The sequence below is a fragment of the Microtus pennsylvanicus genome, chromosome 7 (genome assembly GCF_037038515.1).
Source record: "Microtus pennsylvanicus isolate mMicPen1 chromosome 7, mMicPen1.hap1, whole genome shotgun sequence".
In the NCBI taxonomy this organism is placed as follows: Eukaryota; Metazoa; Chordata; class Mammalia; order Rodentia; family Cricetidae; genus Microtus; species Microtus pennsylvanicus.
This window is the reverse complement of record NC_134585.1, coordinates 66702834-66725053: the sequence shown is the minus strand read 5'-3', so window position 1 is coordinate 66725053 and position 22220 is coordinate 66702834. Positions and strand designations below refer to the sequence as shown.

At 39.4% G+C, this 22220-nt stretch overlaps 1 protein-coding gene across 1 annotated transcript in view; it reads left to right on the top strand.

The window, feature by feature from the left end:
* Positions 1 to 22220, top strand: part of Lrriq3 (leucine rich repeats and IQ motif containing 3) — a 94941-nt gene that overhangs the window by 42260 nt on the left and 30461 nt on the right. The window contains exon 6 of the mRNA XM_075981027.1: positions 21598 to 21727. Coding sequence (XP_075837142.1) covers positions 21598 to 21727 — 130 coding nt within the window. The remainder of the gene's footprint in view (positions 1 to 21597; positions 21728 to 22220) is intronic.

The following is a 22220-nucleotide window of genomic DNA, read 5'->3' as shown; positions in this document are numbered from 1 at the left end:
TGGGTCTGATGAAGTTAGGACGGGACAGTTTGGTCCCTATCCCTGACATTGCTGAGGGTGTGGCTGGGCTGCAGATTGAGCAGTGATGAGCTGCACACAGGTTTAAGGAGACTCAGATACCATACTGAAAGATTTGAGGGAAATTTGGGTACTAATGTTAGGATTTGGGGGGCATGTTAGTAAAACTATTTAAAATATCCTTTGGCACAGTCAATTTTGTTTTTCTCAGAAGTTACTGAGAAAAATTACACACAGGATTTAATAGCTACACAACAGTTCCTCCTGGAGGCTTCGGCCTCGTAAACTGACAGTAAAGTAAGTAAACTTGATTACTAGATAATCACTCCTTTCTTACGATGAGTGGACATGGTCTCTTAATGCTTTCAGAAGTAGGAATTTCAGGAGTGATATAATGTAAAAGGAAACCACACTCATTGAATGAAAGGGGGCAGATTAGCAGAGATGAGGGTAACATTTGCTCTCCTCTTTTACACGCACCCCTCCTGCCTGAAAACATGCTTAACATGGTTCATTGTTGAATGGAAAGGAAGACACCAGTGAGTCAGCATGTGACGGCAAGAGGCTCCTGCATCTCTCACGGGGTGGAGGGTTTAGGTGCAGCTCATCTCTCTTCCGTGCATATGAGACTCAAGGTCCCGCCTCAGACTGGAGCATGAAAAGTGGAACATCAATCACTGTATCTCCACATATGTTATCATGCATAACTGTGGATAACATGATGCCGCTACTGCCCTAGTTCATTAGCCGTGTGAAGAACAGGATCCACCATGTTTATAAAGGTCCACTTGCTTTCTGGATATTCTCTTGGTGAGATGCAGTTCTCTACCTACTATTACAATAACTATTATTTGTCCTTTGGCCTATGAAAGCGGGAGTACTACCTCGCCCCGCTTATGGACAGATTACATCAAATGCTGTGAAGGTGGAATCATTAGTGCCATGTAGAACATGGTGGCTGCCAGGCAGATGAGGATGTGTAATTTTGTGCATCTGAGAGCTCATTTATTGGTTGTTATTGTCCTAACTATTTTTACATGTGTCAAATTCAGATAAATGGGAACGAAAGAATGATTCTTATTCTTGTGGTATGATATGCACTGAGTCTGTTCCCCACAGTTTCCTTTCTTTGTCTCACAGTGACATTGAGGTCACAGGCTTGTGACACACTTCAGACATAGGGAACTGCTCAGAACATCCTAATATGTGTGGTGCGTTCATATTTGGTCATCATTGAGTTAATTCTTTCACTAGGAATATACTAAAATAGTTTTGTTTTTGGAGTTTTGCAAATATTTTGAATTATGATTCCAGATTAGAGTTTTTATAAAGTGTATGTTTTGATTTTCTTTTTCATACTTAAGATTTTAAGTTATTTTAAGTTGATTTTATTAGTTCTTCAAGTATAAATTAGGCAAGGATCCTTTATCTTCTTTTTCCCAAATCATAGTTTTAAATTTTTCATTATTTTAATATAAAATTTAATGTTAGACATTCAGGCATAATAATATATAGGTGTCTTCTGTCTCTCTGACCATACTGATAATATTCCAGTGTTCCCCTCCTTGAATGTGATATATGTGCTTTCTTTCCACACTCCCCACACTAATAAAGCCTTCTTACAGATTTGCTGGTTTACATAGAGAGCAAGTGCTGTCTAAATACCACCATGTGCTGCTCAGGGACTACAGGAATCATTCATAAATATGTTTACACACTGGATTAAAGCTTGGAACATTCTGGAACTTGTACTGTGTTTGCATTGCTGAAGTAAGCCGAGTTCGATTTCAGTTCTGTTTGAATGAAGTAGTCTTTTGTGTTTACTAGTTTTAGAATTTTCTAAATCTCTGTAGTCATAAATGAAGTTGCATTACTTTCTGTGCTTGCCCTTTGAGGTGTCAGTGTCAGGACAATGATGGATCTCTGATCTATGACATCAAATCCTCTCCCACTTAGGTTATGCTGTGAGTATTCACTCTTTTTTTCCTTCTTATTTCTTTCATTTAGTTTCATCACAGCTGCAGTTTTCTGTCCTTGCTCTCCTGCTGTTGGCACCCCCTGCCTCCCCGCTGCCCCTGCCTCCCCGCTGCTCCCTCCCCCCATCCACTCCTCTGTTTCCATTCAGAAAGGAGCAGGCCTCCCATGCGTTTCCCTGATGGCTATGAATGTTGAACATCTCTTTAAGAATCCCAAACATTTGATAACCATCTTTTGAGAATTCTGTTTAGATATGTGCCCCATTTTTCAACTGGATTATCTGAGTTGTTGATGTCTAGTTTTTTGAGTTCTTTATGTATTTTGGAAATCGACCTCTGTCTGATGTGGGGTTGGTGAAGATCGTTTCCCATTCTCTAGGTTGCCATTTTTGTCTTATTGTCAGTGTCCTTTGCCTTACTAAAGCTTTTCAGTTTCATGAGGTCCCACTCATTAGTTGTGGATCTCAGTGCCTGTGCTACTGTTGTTCTATTCAGGAACAACATTCATTCAAGGCTACTTCCTACTTTCTTTTTGATGAGGTTCAGTGTGGCGGATTTATATTGAGGTGGTTGAGCCACTTAGACTTTAGCTTCGTGTCTGTTTGCATTCTTCTACATTTTCATACATTCTGTTATGGCAGCGTCATTTGTTGAAAATCCTTTCTTTTTTCCATTGTGTAATTTTGACTTATTTTTCAAAAATCGGGTGTTAATAGGTCTGTGAATTTACATCACAGTCTTTGATGCAAATCCATTGATCCTCCTATGTGTTTTTTTGCCACTACCAAGCTGTTTTCATTATTATAGCTCTATAGTACAGCTTAAAATCAGGGAAGGTGTTACCTCTGGAAGTTCTTGCATTGTACAGTATTGTTTTAGCTATCCTGGTTTTTTGTTTTTCCATATGAAATTGAGTATTTTTCTTTCAATGTCTGTGAGAAATTGTGTAAACTTAAACTTATGACATTTTGGTTTTAAACTATTCTATTAAAGATCTGTTTAATGGAATCTAAATACAGTTATTGGATCGATGTGACATCCTTCTAGAGATATCTGATGTAGACTGGGACACCTGAATATATTAATTACAACACTGTTTGGACAATGGCTCAGCTGTGTTCCTAGATAACTCTTACATCTTAAATTAACCCACTTCTACTAATCATATATTGCCATGAGGCCGTGGTTTACCAGTAATATTCTGTCATCTTTCTCCTTCAGCGGCCACATGGCGTTTATTTGATTTCACCTATTCTCTGTATATATCTCGGTCTGATTTCCTGCCTGGCTTTATGCTGCTAAGCAATTGGCCAAAACAGCTTTATTAATCAACTAATTAAAGCAGCACATACACAGAAGGACATCCCACATTAACTGAGGTTTCAGTTCTGATTTCATTTTGTCCCCAGAACTTTCCTCCTGTCTTCACTTTCTGCCCTTCCCCTAATGCAAATGTATTTACATATTGCAGTCCTGTCTCTCCCTTGGACATTTTCCCTTTCATCTAAATTAATTCATAAGGCCCATCTGTATATAACCTCTTTTGTTTGCTCTGGAGTTTTCTGAAGGTTCTCTGGTGCACCTTTTCCCCATTAGGATTTAGTTTCTACCACTCCTTATTAGTTATTTTATGCTTTTTATCTCTCATTTATATCTGAATTATCATTTCTATAATATTGTTTTCATTCTGTTATACCTCACCAAATTGAATTAAGATTGTGTGTGAATTACTATCTTTGACCAACTTTGTCTTCAGTGATGTCTAAAAGCTCATGAAGGGAGTTGAATGACTTTAAGAAGGGCATACACTTTTATATCCATGTTTCTTCATGTTCCACAGAGTCAAGCCCTAATTTCAACATGAGGAAGAACAGCATTAAATATAGAGACAATCTCCCTATCTTCATTATGTCAAGTACAGGTGACTCTAACATGGTAACATTGGTAGTCATGGTCTTTACATGTCAGAGTAAACATGGAATGTGCCCTGATCTGGTATGTGAGGGACGATGCTTCTGATTTATAGGATATGAGTCCTTTCCCAGATCCTAAAGGATGAGCAGACACTTACAGGCTTGCTTCAGTCTGGGGAGTGGGTCACTGTAGAGCTTTGATTTGAAACCCAAGGAGAACCTTCCTCATGTTGCATAAAATGATTACAGTTGATGCTATGGCTTGTATAGTATGATCCACTTTCACCAAGGTTCAGTAACCCCATCACATCTGCCCAGGTCCTAGTCAAAAAGTACAATTAGGAGCAGGGGGCTTGAGCCCAGAATCCATGGACTACAGAGGAAATATTTTCTAGGTGTTTCTGAGCTTGTTGGAGTAACATCTCAATATATGTCAGAAATATCCTTATTTAAGAAGGAGTGCACAAGTAAGAGCCCTTTCTTGGGCCTGAAAAATTGAACATAGTGATTGTGAAATTGTAGACTCGATATCCATGCTCCTTGAGCTCCAGCCAAGAGGCAAGCCTAGCTCTAGGCTATGTAGAGTTCAGATTCTCAAACTGGGAACTGGGATTCATATCTGAACATGGTACATGAGGCACAAAACCCTTGGAAATGGTGAGAGAGTATGTAATGTCACAAAGTAATTCAAAATAACGCACATAATGCATCTGTGGTATCTCTGGTAGCTCTTGTCTGTTAACAATGTGTTTATAAAATTCAAGTGGTCAACTCACATTAAATGAATTTTGACTTAGAATTAATTAGTACATACAGAATTTCTAACAGTGACTGAAATGACCCCTTAGGTAGACTTTCGGTATTTTATACTCTATTTATGTGAAGCAGCTTCATTAGGATTGACAACTATAAAATCAAAATATCAATCAACTCTGGAAAACATCTGAGCCCTGATAAAACTAATATTCAGCCAGGATTTAATTGTTTATGTAAAAATAAATAAGCACACCCACCTCATTAATATGTAAACTTAATCTAATCTTTAATAAATGGTAAAATTGAATTAAAACAAGTTGAATTGTCTTAAAATAAATTTGAATGATTTATTATCTGTAAATTCTTGCTGTGACTGTGTCTACATGGAGGTCTGTGTAGAATTTTCTCTAGTGGAGATGGCCTTGACTGTGACAGTGGGAGGGGAGCTGCTGCGGTGCGGGAGGAGCACTGCTGCAGTGTGCTCTTTGCTGGGAGGGAGTCTTGGGGGTTAGTGACCTCGTTGCCGTGAGGATGAAGAGCATGGGCAGTCAGTCCTCTTACCTGTGCCAGGAAAAGCAGTCTGAGGCCTTAGCACCAGAAACCACAGTCCCAAGTCCATGGCTGAGAAGGGGAGCTTGTCTAGCTCCTGTTGAATGAGCACTGTTGTTGGCCACGACGGGGTTGCTGATAAGTGCACTGAGCAGTGGATGACCTCTCACAGTGTATTGTGGACCAGCATGGGAAAGCTGGGTATGACCTGGGCTGTACCCATAGCACCCACTGGTCTTGAAGCTTCAGGATGCTGAGAAGTCTGTCCTCCCTCTTGGGAGCTGTGCACCAGCTCACAGCTTCTGTTTAGGCTGGGAGCTCCCCTGCCTTCCCTTCCTCACCCCATTCCATTCCTGGGTTAGGAGAGGTCCAAAGTGGAAGTGCAGGGTGATGTTAAAATGAGTCAGCTCATCCGCCTGGATTCCAACCCATAGTGGAAGTGCAGGGTGATGTTAAGATGAGTCAGCTTGTCTGCCTGGATTCCAACCCATAGTGGAAGTGCAGGGTGATGTTAAGATGAGTCAGCTTGTCTGCCTGGATTCCAACCCATAGTGAAAGTGCAGGGTGATGTTAAGATGAGTCAGCTAGTCTGCCTGGATTCCAACCCATAGTGGAAGTGCAGGGTGATGTTAAGATGAGTCAGCTTGTCTGCCTGGATTCCAACCCATAGTGAAAGTGCAGGGTGATGTTAAGATGAGTCAGCTAGTCTGCCTGGATTCCAACCCATAGTGGAAGTGCAGGGTGATGTTAAGATGAGTCAGCTAGTCTGCCTGGATTCCAACCCATAGTGGAAGTGCAGGGTGATGTTAAGATGAGTCAGCTTGTCTGCCTGGATTCCAACCCATAGTGAAAGTGCAGGGTGATGTTAAGATGAGTCAGCTAGTCTGCCTGGATTCCAACCCATAGTGGAAGTGCAGGGTGATGTTAAGATGAGTCAGCTAGTCTGCCTGGATTCCAACCCATAGTGGAAGTGCAGGGTGATGTTAAGATCAGTCAGCTAGTCTGCCTGGATTCCAACCCATAGTGGAAGTGCAGGGTGATGTTAAGATGAGTCAGCTAGTCTGCCTGGATTCCAACCCATAGTGGAAGTGCAGGGTGATGTTAAGATGAGTCAGCTAGTCTGCCTGGATTCCAACCCATAGACTACAGTGTTGGTTTGACAGTCTCCTGCTGCCATTGATGCTTCTGTTCTCACACTTAGCTCTTATCTGACAGGGGAGGGCTTTAACACTTAGTTGCGGAGCCAGGACTGAAGCTGTGAATTTCTCATTTTATATGGTGTGAAATAAAAATTTGAATTTATTATTTTATATGTAGATGTCCAACTATCAGGAATCATTTCTTTAAAAAAAAATTCACTGTTCCACCCATTGCTATGTTGGGCTCTTGTCAGAATTCATGTCATAATACATGGGTATTTATTCCTAAATTGCAGATAATATCCATTTGAGGCATATATCCATCTGTGTAAGAACTTTGACATTTCAAAATTTTATTAAAAATACCCTACTAAAGAAGAATACCAACAACTAAGGGTCTTTAGCTGTATAGACTCATCAGTGTCTCCTATTTAAACTTCAAACACACTTTTATTTTTAAAAGGTGTTTTGTATTTTGTGTAGGATGTTATGTGTTTACTTATGTATGTGTGTGCACATGTATGTGGTTGTGCATATATGTGTATGTGTGTTTGTGAATGTGTGTGTGTGTCGAACAGAGAGCAACTTAGTAGAGTTTGTTGCCCCTTACTTGTTAATGCTTTGTGGGGATTGAGCTAGCTCAGGATGCGGGTTCTGTGGCAAGTGTTCTAACCCACTGAGCCATCTTGTCTTCTATAATTCAAATGTTGCATAGCAGTATTCTCTAGTTCAGAAGTTACCGTACAAAACCACACATGTGCTATTTTACTTTCTTCTAAAAATTGTTCTTGAAAAATTTGCAATTCTCAGATTCATAGGAGGATAAAAATATATCTTACAGAAAGTTACTGATACTTGACAAATAGAAAGGCTATCTAATCCTAGAGGCAAATGGTACTTTTCTATTCATAGAAATGCTTTTTTTTTTTTTTTACCACTGATGGGTTACAAGGCACAGCAACTATAATGGCTTTATTTTAAAACAGCTTTTTTTCCCCACATGATTTAAGGATTTTTGTGTGTCTGTGTGCTGACGTAAGTTTATAGCTGTAAATATTAATAATGGCATATGTATATGTATATTATACGACTAATAAAATTTCAAGTTTCATTTAAAACTTCCAGTTCTGGGCCAGAAAAATGGCTCCTTAGGTAAGGGTTTTGGTACAGGTTGATGGCCTGGGTTGTGTATCAGGAACACACTTGATGGTGACCAGAGGAACCCAGCTCTACAAAGTTGTCCTCTACACACCATGTACTCCCTCTGGATTCACATGCACATCCACAAAACTAGCATAACAATCGTGATCACTTCTAAAACCTTCTAGAAACTTCAAGTTCTATACTCTGTCATCAGTGTCTTTTCTACATCTGTGTAGTCTTGGAAACCCAATAGTGGATACTTTTTCCTTAAAAATTGTTCTTTAAATTAGGAAATAGCTTAACACAGAGAAAATGGCAGCATTATGTGGTCGACTGGGAACTTCAAGGTCAGAAATAAGGCTTCTTTGCTGAAACAAATGAAGGACAGAGATGTGGAGGTTAGGGTGAGCTTGTCAAATGTGACTTGGAGGGGAAGTGTCCTATTACAAGATGCTTGTGAGGCAGAAGGTAGAAGCAAGTTGCATAGGATCACTAGTGGAAAGGTTGCCTATCATGAGGGAATCTGAATGGTCATTGGGCAGTAGGGCTGCCTGTCTCTCTTTCAGTACCACAGTGCAGCCGTGTGCATGATGACTCTTAAAACACTTTTAATTAGGGAGTCACATTTGTTATTTAGACTGTCTCATAGCCTACACACGTTAGGACTCTCACTTTATTGTACTGTGATTTCAGGGAAAGAGTAGGGGTGTGGGAAGCTCGGTACCCCCACCGGAGCATTGTGATGAAGAATTCTTCCATTAATCCATTCATTCATTATGATCTGTTTCATTTTATTGTTGATAACTGGGGACAAGATCTTTTGCCAAAGGCTTTTGGCTTGCCTCAGGCTTGCTGTGTAGCCAAAGATGACCTTGAATTTCAGATCCTCCTTCCTTCCACTTCCCTAGTGCTGGGATTACAGACACTTACCTCTTGGCTCAGTCTAGGTGGTGCTGGAAATTGAGCTCAAGACTCCACACTTACTGGACAAACTCTCTGTCAACTGAGATAAATCCCCCGTCTGTAGGAACAACATATTCCTGCCATCCCTGTTTCCCTTATGAGAGGCATTATACCACACATGGTAAGTGGATTTAGTATTAGAATCAAGATTTTTAGAATTGACATTTGACCTTATCCCCTAAACATCAATTGTTCGTTTACTGAGACCACTCTTTTTCATGGTATACCTCATGTTTAATGTCTCAGAAGGGGTGCTTTTTTTCATCTTAAAGAATGATTGTCAAACACCATAGTCTTAAATAGGCACTAAACTGCTTCTTCATCTTAAATTATTCTATCAACTCCACAGCCAGTGCCAATATGCCCTTTCCTTCAGCTTCTCTGTGAGGGTCAGACTGAAAACTCCTGGATTGTACCTCCTTCCCTGATTCCTTCTGTGCTTCATGTGATCCCAAAGAAAAGACTTGCTCTATTCAATAAAATTCTGTATTTCTAGGAGAAGTGGGTGTGTCTGGTTTAACAGGAGTTTTGTTTAGATTCATACTATATATGTGTCTGTTACATTTATTAATAACCTACCTCCTTCAAAGACACTTTTTAAATGAATAGCTTTGTGTGTATAAGCCACAGTGTGTTTGGGGTTTATGATGTGACTCTTTTGGCCACCCAGTTGCCTAGTACAGTAATGTATCTGTAGGAAACATTAAAACAATATAATAAAAATTACAAAATTTATTTTTTTTATTTTTAAATGTTATGGTTGGAATAGAATTATATTACTTCTCTTCTCCTTTTCCTCCCTTCAGCCCCTCCCAGTTGCCCTTCCTCAGACTTTTCCCATGGCTCCCCACTTTCAAATTGATAGCCTCTTTTATGTTGATTATATTAGTTATATGTAGATATGTATGTATGTATGTATATATACATGCATATAATATATACAAATATATTATTATTTTACATTTGTATAATACCGAGTCAATTAAATACTTACTGAGTCAATTAAAATTGTTATATTTAAAAAAGAAATATAATCTAAACTCTATTCATAAGATTTTGGGGTATACTTCATGACTCAAAGACATTCAGTGTATTTTCTAAAACTATTAATCCAGGATGCTACTGTGAGAATACTATCCTACTATCCTGATCACTGAGATGCTGATAATGAACAAGAGAAGTGAAGGATGCCACTGAACAGAGATCAATAAGATTGTGATGTAACAAAAACACAAGCAATGTGGATTAGAGCAGGGTTCTGGCCAGTCCTGGCCTCCTAGAATTCAGGAGGTTTTTCTGAAGCTGAGCAATGAAGGGATCGTGGTGCTGTGATCAGAATCGAAACCAATATGGTAGCCCTTTAGGTTGGGCTATCAGCAGACTGATCAGAAAGTGTGGTTGATGTAGTGGGTAATCGACCTTCCAGGGCTGTTAGAGAAAATGAAAACACTCCAGAAGGCAGCTTTCATATGGCAGTCCTTTGTCCTGTGATTAGAAGCAAGAACTGTGACAGCAGAGCAGTGATGTGGCTCAGTATGGCCTGGTTGTCCCCTCGAAACCACACATCAGTGTGTTCTGAGAAGTACCAGTGGGCATATTCTGAGTTTATAATACATCCTCACACTCTTGATTTTGTTTTGAAAGAGCTGTGTAGCCTGTATGTTTGATAAACACATGTATTCAACTATTATTTAACTATTAAATGAAGGTGCATTTCATTAGTGAGACCCTTCACAGCAGTAGAATTAAAGACAAGGGTTCTATGAGTGCCTTTCACATATATCTTTGATCTTATTAAAGTGTTAAAATTCATATTGTTGGTTTCTGCTGCCTTGTGAGAGCCACAGTGAACAGATCTCCTGAGCTCTGGAAAGCAGTCCCTGAGGACTGTCTCCCAGACTGAGTTAATATGTGCCGATGTTTGCTAGCTCTCGTCACATCTGAAGGGGTTAACTGTATGTTTCCGTCTTTAAACTCTACCACTGTATTTTTCTTCAGGATAAAACAAAATTGTGGGTCAATTTTCACTGAAGTGGGCTGGATGTCCGTACTCACCCTTCAGCAGTACAAAGGAATTATGCACCTCACTCCCCGGACAACAGCATGAAAGCCCGTCTCTGATTGGACACTAGGGATGTCAGCTGTACATAGAAGATAAGTGTGAGGTGGAAAAGAGAACTGCACCTAATAATACATCCAGGACAAAATATTTTAACAAATTGAAACTTGCATTGAAGTTCTTGTGAAATTATTATTCATCTAAGATTGCTAGTGTCACCAGTCCCAAGCTGAAGGCAGGGAACCTGCATTAATCCCTACTCTGCAAGGACATAGAATAGGAACCTTAAGCTGCCATACTATTCTCACAACAAAATCAATAAAAGGTTCATTCCTCACCTAACTTGCTTAGAAGGAATTTTTATTGCTTTTAGATAGAAGACAGCGTCTGTTTCTATGTGTTGCACTATCAACGAAAGCCCCTATGCCAACTGTCTGTTTCCCAGCTCCTCTTTTCACTAGCAGTGGCTTTTCAGGAAGCATGTTAAGTAGTGTGTCCTTGGAGAACGTATGTTAACGTTGGCTCCCTGGCTGCTCTGTAGTGTATGTAAGACAGGGTTCAGACTCTACATCTGAGTGTCAGTTTTGCTGAGACTATTCCCCCTAAGGAAGCCGGAGGCACTCCTAAGAAACAACTAACTCTTTGTTACATTTCAGCCTGTGATTAGTAAAATATATACTTCTTGTAAGACCAATGATAAAATACACCCATTTGGTTGTTTTTTTTTTTTTTTTGCAAAATTTTAGCAACTAAAGTGTTGCTAAATTTTAATGATTTAAATGATTGAATTTATTTTAACTGGTAGTTAAATCTTTTTGAAATTTATTTTAATGATGCTTCTGTTAATATACATTTTGCAGTGCTTCTATCAAAGAAGCTGTATCTCTGCATTATTGCTGCTGTGCACCAGCACACTAGGGCAGCGCCTAAGTACAGCTTATCACCCACGGACTGCCCTTTCTCTACCCACTCCACACAGCTGCAGGAGACACTGTTCTCCTCAGCTTCTCAGAGATAGACTTGACATTCGACAAGTGAGTGAGGTCATAGAATGCCCATCTTTCTGTGCGTGGCTTATCTAACATCATTATCTTTCCTTTCACCCTTGTCACAAATTATGGCATTTGGCTATTTTTTGCTTGCCAAGTTCTTGTCACATATTTCTAATCCATTCACTAGTTAATAAATACCGGTGCTATGGTGCTGACCCTCCATCACTGCTATCAGTGCTATGAAACTGAGTGGTTTTACACAGCCTGAACTCCCAACGTGGGAAGAGGGGAGATCAGGGACCACATGTTCGAAGCCAGCCTACTCTGTATAAAGAGATTGTGTCCCAAAAACCAAACAGCCTAACCAACAAACACTCAGGGTAGAGAGACTATCCTAGACTCTGAAGGAAAACCTTGTTGGATACCATTCCATCTGGTTTTCAGTAGCGTTTACACTGACTTATCTTCCCATCAGCAACTGCAGAGGGTCATTATTCTCATGTGCCAGTCAGCACTAGCTGTCTTTATTCTATAAACCGGCCCTCTTTTCTGATGTGAAATACTATTTCACCGATGTTCTGATTTCTATTTACTCATCTATTAGTCATATTGTTTTTATGTACTAGTTGGATAGTTGAATCTTTGTACATCTTCCTCTAAAATAGAAATCAGTATGGAGATTCCTCCCCAAGCCAAAAAAAAAAAAAAAAAAAAAACTAGTCCTAGTCCTAACCATGACCCGGCTGTACCTCCTGGGCCTTTACCCAGAGATGCCAAGTCAACACCTCAGAGATCTCAACACAGCTGTGTTTGTTGCAGCACTGTTCATATCCAGAAGAGCCTAGCTGGGGACCCTACCTAGCAGTCCACCTGCTGAGTAGCAAATAAAGAAAAGTTTCCATTTACAATAAAATAGTCAATGGAATGACAAAGTTGCTGTTTGCAGGAAAATGAAAGCAATTGGAGAGAGAAGTTCTAACGCGGGTTCTGAGCTTCAGACATATGGCTGTGCATGCCAGAGGACATGGCAGTGGAAGACAAACAGTCTGTGGAACAGAAGCCTGGTGGTGGGTGGGGTATGAGAGGGAACTTTACATACTTTCAAGAAATTGGTCATGTGTAACCCTGCAATGTAAAACAGAAAAAAGTATGTCTCAAAAGCCTGTCACAGATTTAACTGGGCTAAGTGATACTTTGGCTGTCGAGTTTCAGAAGATTTTTAGGACTCTGGTATCCTCTGACAGTGTAGGTTGCATATGTGTTCATATATTATGTCTGTTGCCCCCACACCCTGTCTCATGTGGTGTGGAGAGAACTTGAGTGGCTTAACCTCTTCTGTCTCCTTGTTTATTTTTCACTCATTCTTAGGTCTCATGCTGCTTTATCCAGCATGGACTTCCACAATTATAGTTTTTTGAAGTGATGAAAGTGGCACCTCTCTCTTAGTCCAAAGTTGAGAGAGGGATCTGACTGCACCTCCCCACTCTGCATAAACTCAGCTGTTGATTTATTATTGGTGTCCTCAGCACACTCAGATAGGACTTTCTATGCCTGGTATGTTAATTTTTCACCACAAAGCCTGTTGAGTTTTATAGACTGCTTTTTCTCCATCTGTTGAGATGACCAGACTTTTTGTCTCTTATCTTGTTGTGATGTGTCCTGCTAACCTATTTGCATACACTGAGTGGTCATTGTATGTTAATGTGCTGTGTATAGAACCCATGAGGTATATGTTTGTTATTGCCATTGCTGAGCCTAGGCTAAGCATTGTTTCCTCTCATATTTGCAGTAAAAGTCTAAAATCTCATGGGAGTTTGCAGTTTCTTTTCTTACTAGGTTCAAAAACTGCACTACAAAGAACTCCATGGTAAAATTGAGGGCTCAGTAATGGATTGTTTGGTGTCTATCATGATGGTTCATGATGGACCTTAAACTATAAGAAGCTTAAGTTGAGCAAACATGGCATTTCTACAGTGAACTTTCCAAATGACCTGAAACTGGGAATTTTCAATAAATACATTCAGCATCCTCATTTCCATTGACTAGTTCTTGTAGGGTTAAGACAGCCCCTTTAGAGGGCGGGGTTTGCCTCGGGCGAATGCCTGCCAATAAATGGGCGCGCGGGGAGGCAGCTCGCCCCTCTTTTCCTCCCTACCTGTACTATGCTGGAACTTTGGTTCTGTAAGTTTATCATTAAAGTGGTAAATATTCTTTGATATCTGCATTGCATTTATTTTGCGCGGGTACAAGTTCTTGTTGTAGTTTGGTTTCGTTTAGAAGAGTTATGTTTCCTCCTATATGTACTAAGTCTGCTGTGCTTATCTAGGTCACCTTTTGTTCATTCTCTTCCTTACGTTGGAGTACTGTCTTGCTTAATACTCTTTCACATAAAGTAATACTGACATCTAGTATAAGGTAGTAACAGGTTGTGAGGCAATGGTTAAACTTACTGTTCTTAAAGGTTAGTATCTCAAATGATAATCATAACTCCTAAAAGTATATCTGGAACAATGCCCCTTCTTTGTGTCTTGTTCTGGGAACCAGCACACACTGTTGAAAGTTGACTGCAAATACATTTTAGAGCTCTGAGGACAGTGGTGTGTTCTTGCTACACCACAGCACAGAAGCTCCCAGAAGTGCAATGCTTTCTGCTGATAAAAGACAGTGGATCTGAACAGCAGAGCCAACAATTTCCATTGCGATAAAGGAAATAACCTGTGTTTTGTAACCTTAAGCTCACATCTTTTGAGGAGTATTTGAAAGTTCCTGGAAGCCCACTTTGGTATTCACAGTTTGAGATCTGGAAGCACTGGATAAGATATCAAGGACCTATGGATCAGCTGTGATTCTTTGTGGTTTTCTAGGGTGATCCCATAACACCTGACTGCTTTCACGCACATTAAAACATAGTGATGAAGCAAATGCTTCCAGATGTAGAAATAATACTGATTATACCAAAGCAGCATAAAGTGGCTTGTTATGAAACTGCATTGTTCAATACTTTACAATCCCATTAAAATAGAAAATCTCTTATCACATAGCAGAAAATGTGAAAACAGAAGCCCACAGGTTGGAAAACAACCCAAAAGGCCCACACATAATTTGAACCTGAGAAAGTTTTGCTATAAAATATTTAAGTGTGGGTCAAGAATGAAGATGTGTGTCATCACTGAGACCCACTTGTCAGTGTTTCAAAATAGTAAACCTGTATCTCCATAGGAAAATAGAAACACCAAACATAACCCTCTATCTGCTTTAGTTTTGCAAGCAAATACCAATGTACTTCATGAACTGCCAAACTTCAGTTGATCCTCAGTTAAGCAGCCTGGTGTTCAGTAATGCCTTGAGGTTTTATTGCTGGGAAATGTGCGGTTTTATGATTGCACGGGACTTATGCCATGTGGTTGAAGTCTCCATTTATGTGCCTTCCACGGATTCCTTGTTAGAATCTTCATGGACTACTGCAATTTGAGACATTCTACTTCTTCACCCACTTGGCTTGTTAACTGTTGTGATGCGTAGCCATCAGAATGTAGAGTATGTTTGGAGTTCCAGGATCATTCACAGATCCAAGAAAATATTGCAAGTGAAGTCCTTCCCAAGGACCAGATTTCAGGGAAAATATTAGAACAGCTAAGCAGACACTGTGATAGGTAACTGATGATATGGCAAACAAACACTGTGATAGGTGGCTGATGACATATGCATGAGGTGTTTAATGAAGACAGGGAGCAGGGAGACTTTCTCATGAGACAGTGACATGATTTTCTCAGAAGAACCTTGGTAGTAAATGACTGGGCACAGGGAGCTGACCATGCGCAGTTCTGGAAAGACAGGCCCTGCACAAGGCCCTGGGCCATGTAATAGCCTGTTTTGTTTGGAATGTGTGTATGAGGCTGAATGAACTCCAGTGTGGCAGGAGGTTCACTGAACCACGGCCAGAGATGAGATGAGTTTGGTGATATGGTCACAGTATATATTTTTCTGAGATTTTGTAGATCACGGTAAAAAGTTAGCAGCTTAAAAAAAAACCATCAGAGTATTTGAAACCACAGGGAAATGTATTTTGACCAATATAAATGTATCTTGTTCATTCCACTAATGGGTTTGCATTTGACTAGAAAGAAATGATTCTAGACCTAGGCTACAAGGATGATACCAGAAGTGCACAGACATGTAAAGGAAATTCAAGAGCTAGAAGGGCTAAGATTTGCTCCAGGATAAGGTTAGCATGGACATTCCAAGCTTTGTTCAAACTCCAGAATCTCATTAAAGGTTGAAGGATGTTGGGAAAGAAGGAGTCTGAATTGTGCTGCTACCTTTTCTCTTCCCTGTCTTTGTACAGAACTGAGTTAGACTGGGTGTTATTTTCACAATATGTTAGTTTGTACACTGCATAGTTGGTAAAATACATTAGTTGGTATTCATCTTCTTATGGTCTAGGATATTTGTATGTGAAAGCATGTTTTCAGGGTCTGATGGAGTCTAGATAAGAGTAGCACACTCCCCACAGGGTTTCCCACTTCCCACAGGGCTTCCCAGCTACTGCTCAGAGCTTTTGTCTTTATCAGCCATCTTTGAAACCACAATACACACTCAAATGATTTATTGTAATTTAATTGATTTAATTTAATGGTAGTTGTTTAATATAATTTGTTCAACTGCAATATCTACTCCAATTTAATGTCTTCTATACTGCTACCCCAATGACTCCAGTCATTGGTAGCACTGAGGATTTCTGGATTTTGCTAAGTGATTTTGTTCCTTTGCCTTCTCATCAGAAAGTGTGATAAAGAGTTTTTGTATTTTCATTCAAAGCTTGCATATAAGTATGATAAATATTGCACTGAGAACAGATTAATTTATGACATCAGCACAAGCTCTGGGTACTCAGCTTCTCCTATCTCTACCTAATTATGTTATCATTTGATAAGTGACCAAAGATGTCATCAAATACTGCTCAATGAAAATTTACCACACATCTAAACATGAGTTAATTCTGACTCTGTTAAAATAAGTTTATATCTGACTTATTTAATTTATCATCAGTTTGTAATGTTCCTTGACCAAATAGCTCTAAATATTTTCTAAAGCCATCATGAATGAGTCTGTGGTATACAACAGTATAGATAACATAGCTCATACTTTATCTTGGTGAAAACAATGCCTGTATTATATATGTCCAGTACTTTGATACCTTTTCTTCTCTGTGAACTCAAGGATCAGTGAGCATATGGGTCACTCATATCCACTTTCTCACCTCTTACATATAACAGAAAAAACACTTTCTTTAATCTCGGTGGCTTTTGAAAGCCCTGGCTTATATTTGACTACTTGAAGATTTTCCTACAGATTTATCTCAGGTTAACATATATGCTTTCATCATGAAAAAGTCAGAAAATAAAAATGAGTTAAATGACGAGAGACATCAAGTGAATACGTGAAGAAGGAAAATTTGGAGAATTAAGTGTATATTTATTATATGTATGTTATATATGTATATAACATATATATTAGAAAGTCCCTACTTAAATAGACCTCCTTTATTTAACCATATATATATATTTGATAATCTAATATCATTAATGATAAAGACTATTTCTAATATCTAACAGGTATTCTTTTGCTTTCTTATTTTTTGGATAAAAGAATGGATAACTACTAGTAAAACAAGATTGCTAGGAAAGCTCATTTTCCAATGGATCAGATACAATAAGTTATCTAGAAGAAAAAGTGGGTCGTTTTATGTTTCAAGTGGAATTTAACATGCTTTCTTTCTCTCTGTTATTCTTTGTCAATATTATGTGTTGGTACTGAATTAGAGCACTTTACACTCCACATTGCCCACTCTCAGCCTTCTGTCTTGGAACAAACTCTACTTCTTGACCAGCCTTCTCCTCATTGATGTCTGGTTTTATTATAGTTTTAGGCTCGCTGAGTTTACTGATAGTTTCTTGAATGAGCTCGAGTGTAGTCTATTTAATGGAGCATAGGCAAATATTCAGTGGCAGCAATGCCAGCACTCATCACCTGCCCAGAGTCTCTCGTTGAGTGCTCAGGTCTCACCAGCCCTCCTCTCCAAGCATGAAGAAATGGTCATGTTTCCATTCTTGTGCAGTTCATGAATTCTGTGGCCGTGTCATATCCAAATTACCCACTTTCATGGCAGTCTTCCCATCCTCTAGTTTTATAGTCCTGCTAATCCTCTCCGATGATGCTCCCCAAGGCTTGGATAGTGCAATCCAGATGTCCAGCTTCTAGTGTAGTACTCAACCATCATTGATTCTGAACACACGGACAGTTGTGGACATCTGCAGTCACACCCTACTGAAATAGAGGCTTCACTGGCCAAGGCTGAGACCTGCACCGATCCCTGAGCTTAGACAGGAATATTAAGATGACAGATTGAAAAACAAGAATGATGAGAAAATAATGAATAGGAAATACATTTAAAAATTTAAATAGAAAGATAGGGTATTATTTCTATTCATCAATAAACAACAGTAAGTAGTCTCTGAGGACCTGTGACCTCCCCAGGTGGCCCGAATTTCACCTGATTTCTAGCATGTGATCAACTACATATGCAGTCATGTGAAGAAAGGGAGTATCAACACAGGGTTGTTATAGGGTGAGGTCCGGCTTGTTCCTCCTGACCGTAGGCTTGCTTAACCCCGAAACAACCACACAGAAACTGTATTAGTTAAATAACTGCTTGACCCATTATCTCTAACTTCTTATTGTATAACTCTTATATATTAGTTTAACCCATTTCTAGTAATCTGTGTATCACCACGTGACTGTGGCTTATTGGATAAAGTTTCATTAGGCTCAGGCGGGGCTGCATGGCTTCTCTCTGAATCCGCCTCCTTTCTCCCAGCATTCATTTTATTCCCCCCCCACCTCTGTTCCCCTATAGCTCTGCTATAGGCCCAAAGCAGTTTCTTTATTAACCAATGAGAGCAACAAATAGACAGAAGGACCCCCTACACCATAGCACAGGATCAGGATGATAGTTTCTAGAATAAACATTTGTTCTTACAGGTGACCATCACAGCTTTAATCGAAAAGTTGTGCTATACACATTTTTTGTAGCATGTTTTTAATAGAATTGGATTTAAGTGACAATAGAAACATCTTTATTTAAAATCTTGCCATATTTTGCTACTGTGCTTTGATGTTTTGAGTCTTGAAGTGTGTGCTTGTCAATCTTAGGAGACAGAATGTCCATGTGATGAAAATGCCTTATTTATTTTTATGTCTAGCAAAAAAACTGATTTTTGTCATGAAAATCATGAAAATGAATTGTCCAAAATTAGTAAGTGAAAGTCTTTTCATTGCAGAAATAAACATGGATTTGTCCCTGGAGGAAAAAGTACAAAGCTCCTGCCTTGAACAGCACGCACACACACACACACACACACACACACACACACACACAGTAACAAATTTTGTAAAACACTATTTTTTCACTGTGACATACATTATTAATGATCTACTAATATGGGTGTTTTTGTTTGTTTTGTTTTGTTTTTTGGTTTACCAGGATGCCCATTTTGTTACAGCCATGCTCCTCCCTACTTTGCCCCTGACTACATTCCCCCTTAGTTCCTTTAAGTAAGTGGGCCACCAATGAGATCTTAGTAGAAGCCTTTAAAGAACCTATGGGGAAATTCATTTAGAAACACAGCCTGTGCCCTTGCATCATCTCTCTGTCTCCATCTTTCTAAGACAAATGTGGACACCATTTTCCAGGATGGAGGCTGTGGAGATACAGTGAGAGTGGAATGAGGGGTTTCCCCGATGCTGTGTCCTGGATGACCTGCAGCCTTTTCTAACTGCCCTGCACGGTCTGCAGAGGAGAGAAGACAGCACAGTGTTGTTGACACCTCACAGATGCGACCATGACACAGGCTGCATTGGTCTCCAGGACACTCCTTTCTAATCCACACTCTGTTGTTTTCCCACATGTATCTTTTCCAGTTGTACTAAAAGGCATGTATTTATTTTGGTCCTGCTCCAAGGTTCTTTCTTATAGTACCATCTTCCTGTCTATGGTACATTAAGTTTTCTGTAAGGTAATTTTGTGTTCTTCCATTGAACATTCCTCAGGCTGTATGGAATGTTCTTCCATTGACTATTCCTCAGGCTTTATGACAAGATATCTTGTCTATCATTTATGGGTATGGCTTCTTCCTTTCACTGCCTGCAAAGAGGTCAAGAACATGAGGGGTCATCAACTGCAGCAGTTTACCTGAGCTAATGGGAGCTCACTAACTCCAGCAGGACTGGGAAAGAACAAGCATAGGACCAAACTAGTCCCTTTGAATGTGGTTGACAGTTGCATGACTGGGGCAGACTGTGGGACCACTGGCAGTGGCACTGGGATTCGTCTCTGCTGCATGTACTGGCTTTTTGGGATCCTATTCTCAATGGATGGATTCTGTGCTCAGCCTAGATGTAGTAGGACCTGTAGTACATCTGCAGAGGGCCCTGGACTTTCCACAGGGCAAGGTGCCTTGCCCTCTCTTAGGATTGGAGGGGTAGGGTAGGAGTGTGTGTGGAGGGAATGGGAGGAGGGGAGGGAGTGAGAATTTGGATTGTTTTTTTAAAAAAATCTAATAAAAAAGAAAACAATAAGAAACAAAAGAATTATCCCCAGGATATTACTAACTGTTTCTATGAGATTGCCTCATAGATTGTGCTTTTAAAGTTTTCCTTGATGATATTTGTCTTACAGATTTAAAAAAAATCAAAATCATAACACTGTATCACACATAAGAAAGCTCCTTGAGAACTCTGAAAGATTTGATAACATCTGTTGTAGTTAGTTTTTATAATCATTGACATGATCTAGAATCAGCTAGAAGGGAAATTTCCCTGAAGATTTGCTAGATCAATTTGGCCTATGGGTGTCTCTGGGGTATTGGTATCTTGGTTGAAGTAGGAAGACACATCCACCATAGGTGGTGCCATTTCTTAAGAAGAGGATTCTGCAAATTTCAAGATGTCATATTTTTCTCTGCTCCATAGTACTCCATTGTGTAAATGTACCACATTCTCCTTTTGCATTCTTTGGTTAAGGGGCATTTAGGCTGTTTCCAGGTTCTGGCTATGAAAGACAATTATCATATGTAATCACTCATAAGTGGTTTTAAAACATAAAGCAAAGAAAACCAGCCTAAAATTACAATTCCAGAGAATCTAGATGAAAATGAGGGCATACATGGATCTAATCTACATGGGAAGTAGAAAAAGGCAATATCTCCTGAGTAAATTTGGAGCATGGCGACCATGGGAGAGGGTTCAAGAGGAGAGGAGAGGCAGGGAGGGGAGCAGAGAAAAATTTATTGCTCAAAATTAATTCCCGTTCTGAATACTATAGGCCATTGAAAATTTATGTAACATATTTGCAACAAATTGTAACACAAATGGTATTTGTTTATGTAACAGATATAAACACAGAGAAGGTTCAGAAAAATACCAGTCAATATGAACACTTCCATTTCATTGTAATCCATCCTTTCTTGACTGAGACATTGTTTCCCAGGGCACAGCTGTGCACTTCGCCCTGGAGTGGTGGTTCTTCTTCTTCCCTGAACTGTAAGTTCTATAGGGACAAAGAATCACATCTCATCTAGTGTTATATGCCAAGCTACAATTACTATGTGAGTTATAGTGGGGGAAATGCACACCTCCTCACATTCCGTAGGTAACCTTTTCTATTGATTTTGTTCTCTGTTGTCAGAGGCATTTTAATTTGATGTGGTATTCATCTCACTTGGCTTTGCTTGCCTGTGCTTCTGACAATTACTCAATAAATAAAAATATTGCTCAAAAAACAAAAAAAGGAAGAGGATTCTGAACTATAATACAAATGGAAAAAGTTAACTCAGCATAACATTTATGCACTAATTCCATGCTTTTTGCCCTCGACTGTGGCTATGACATGACTAGCTACTCCAAGTTTCTGCTGCCTTGACTTCTCTCAGATGGTGAACTAGAACCTGGAGTTGGGAGGCAAACCCTTTGTCAAGGTATTCTATACAGCACCAAGAAACAACTCATCAATCCTTTTGTTTGTTTCCACAGACAACATATACTCCTGCCGACTTTAAATACTCTCTTGAGTACATAAAATACATTTCCTGCCTTTCAAATGAATTGAAAACAAAAGATATTGACAGAAAACCAAAATCACCAAGACCTCCCACTCATAAAGGTTGGTATGTTTTGATGTGAACTAAATAATTCAACAAGAAATGGGAACACTGATCTTGAGCAAGTAACTATCAAACCTTAATGCTGTGTTTTTTAAAATTATTATTCTTGGCACATTTTCCAAAATATGAATTAATTCATTGACTAAAGCGAGTCAACTTTATTATTACTCTCTTTTCTCTTTTATTGAATGTATGTTATGCTTAGAGTAGACTTAAATGATCTCCAAGAGTGAATCTTGTATTCTCCCAGGAAAGGGAGCATCACAGGGCAGCAGTGAAGCATTTGTTTTTGTAGAAGTTTCCTCTCCGTTGCTTTGAAACACAACTTTGATGATTTTATTGCATCCCCTGGCTTTTCCAACGAGTAATTATGAGTGAACACTGGAGAACAGGTGTATGTAAGATTCCTTTCCTTTCCCCTTTTTTTTCTATTATTGAAATAGATTTTTGTTTCTCACGATAATCTCTTGATTATGACTCCTCTCTCTCTTC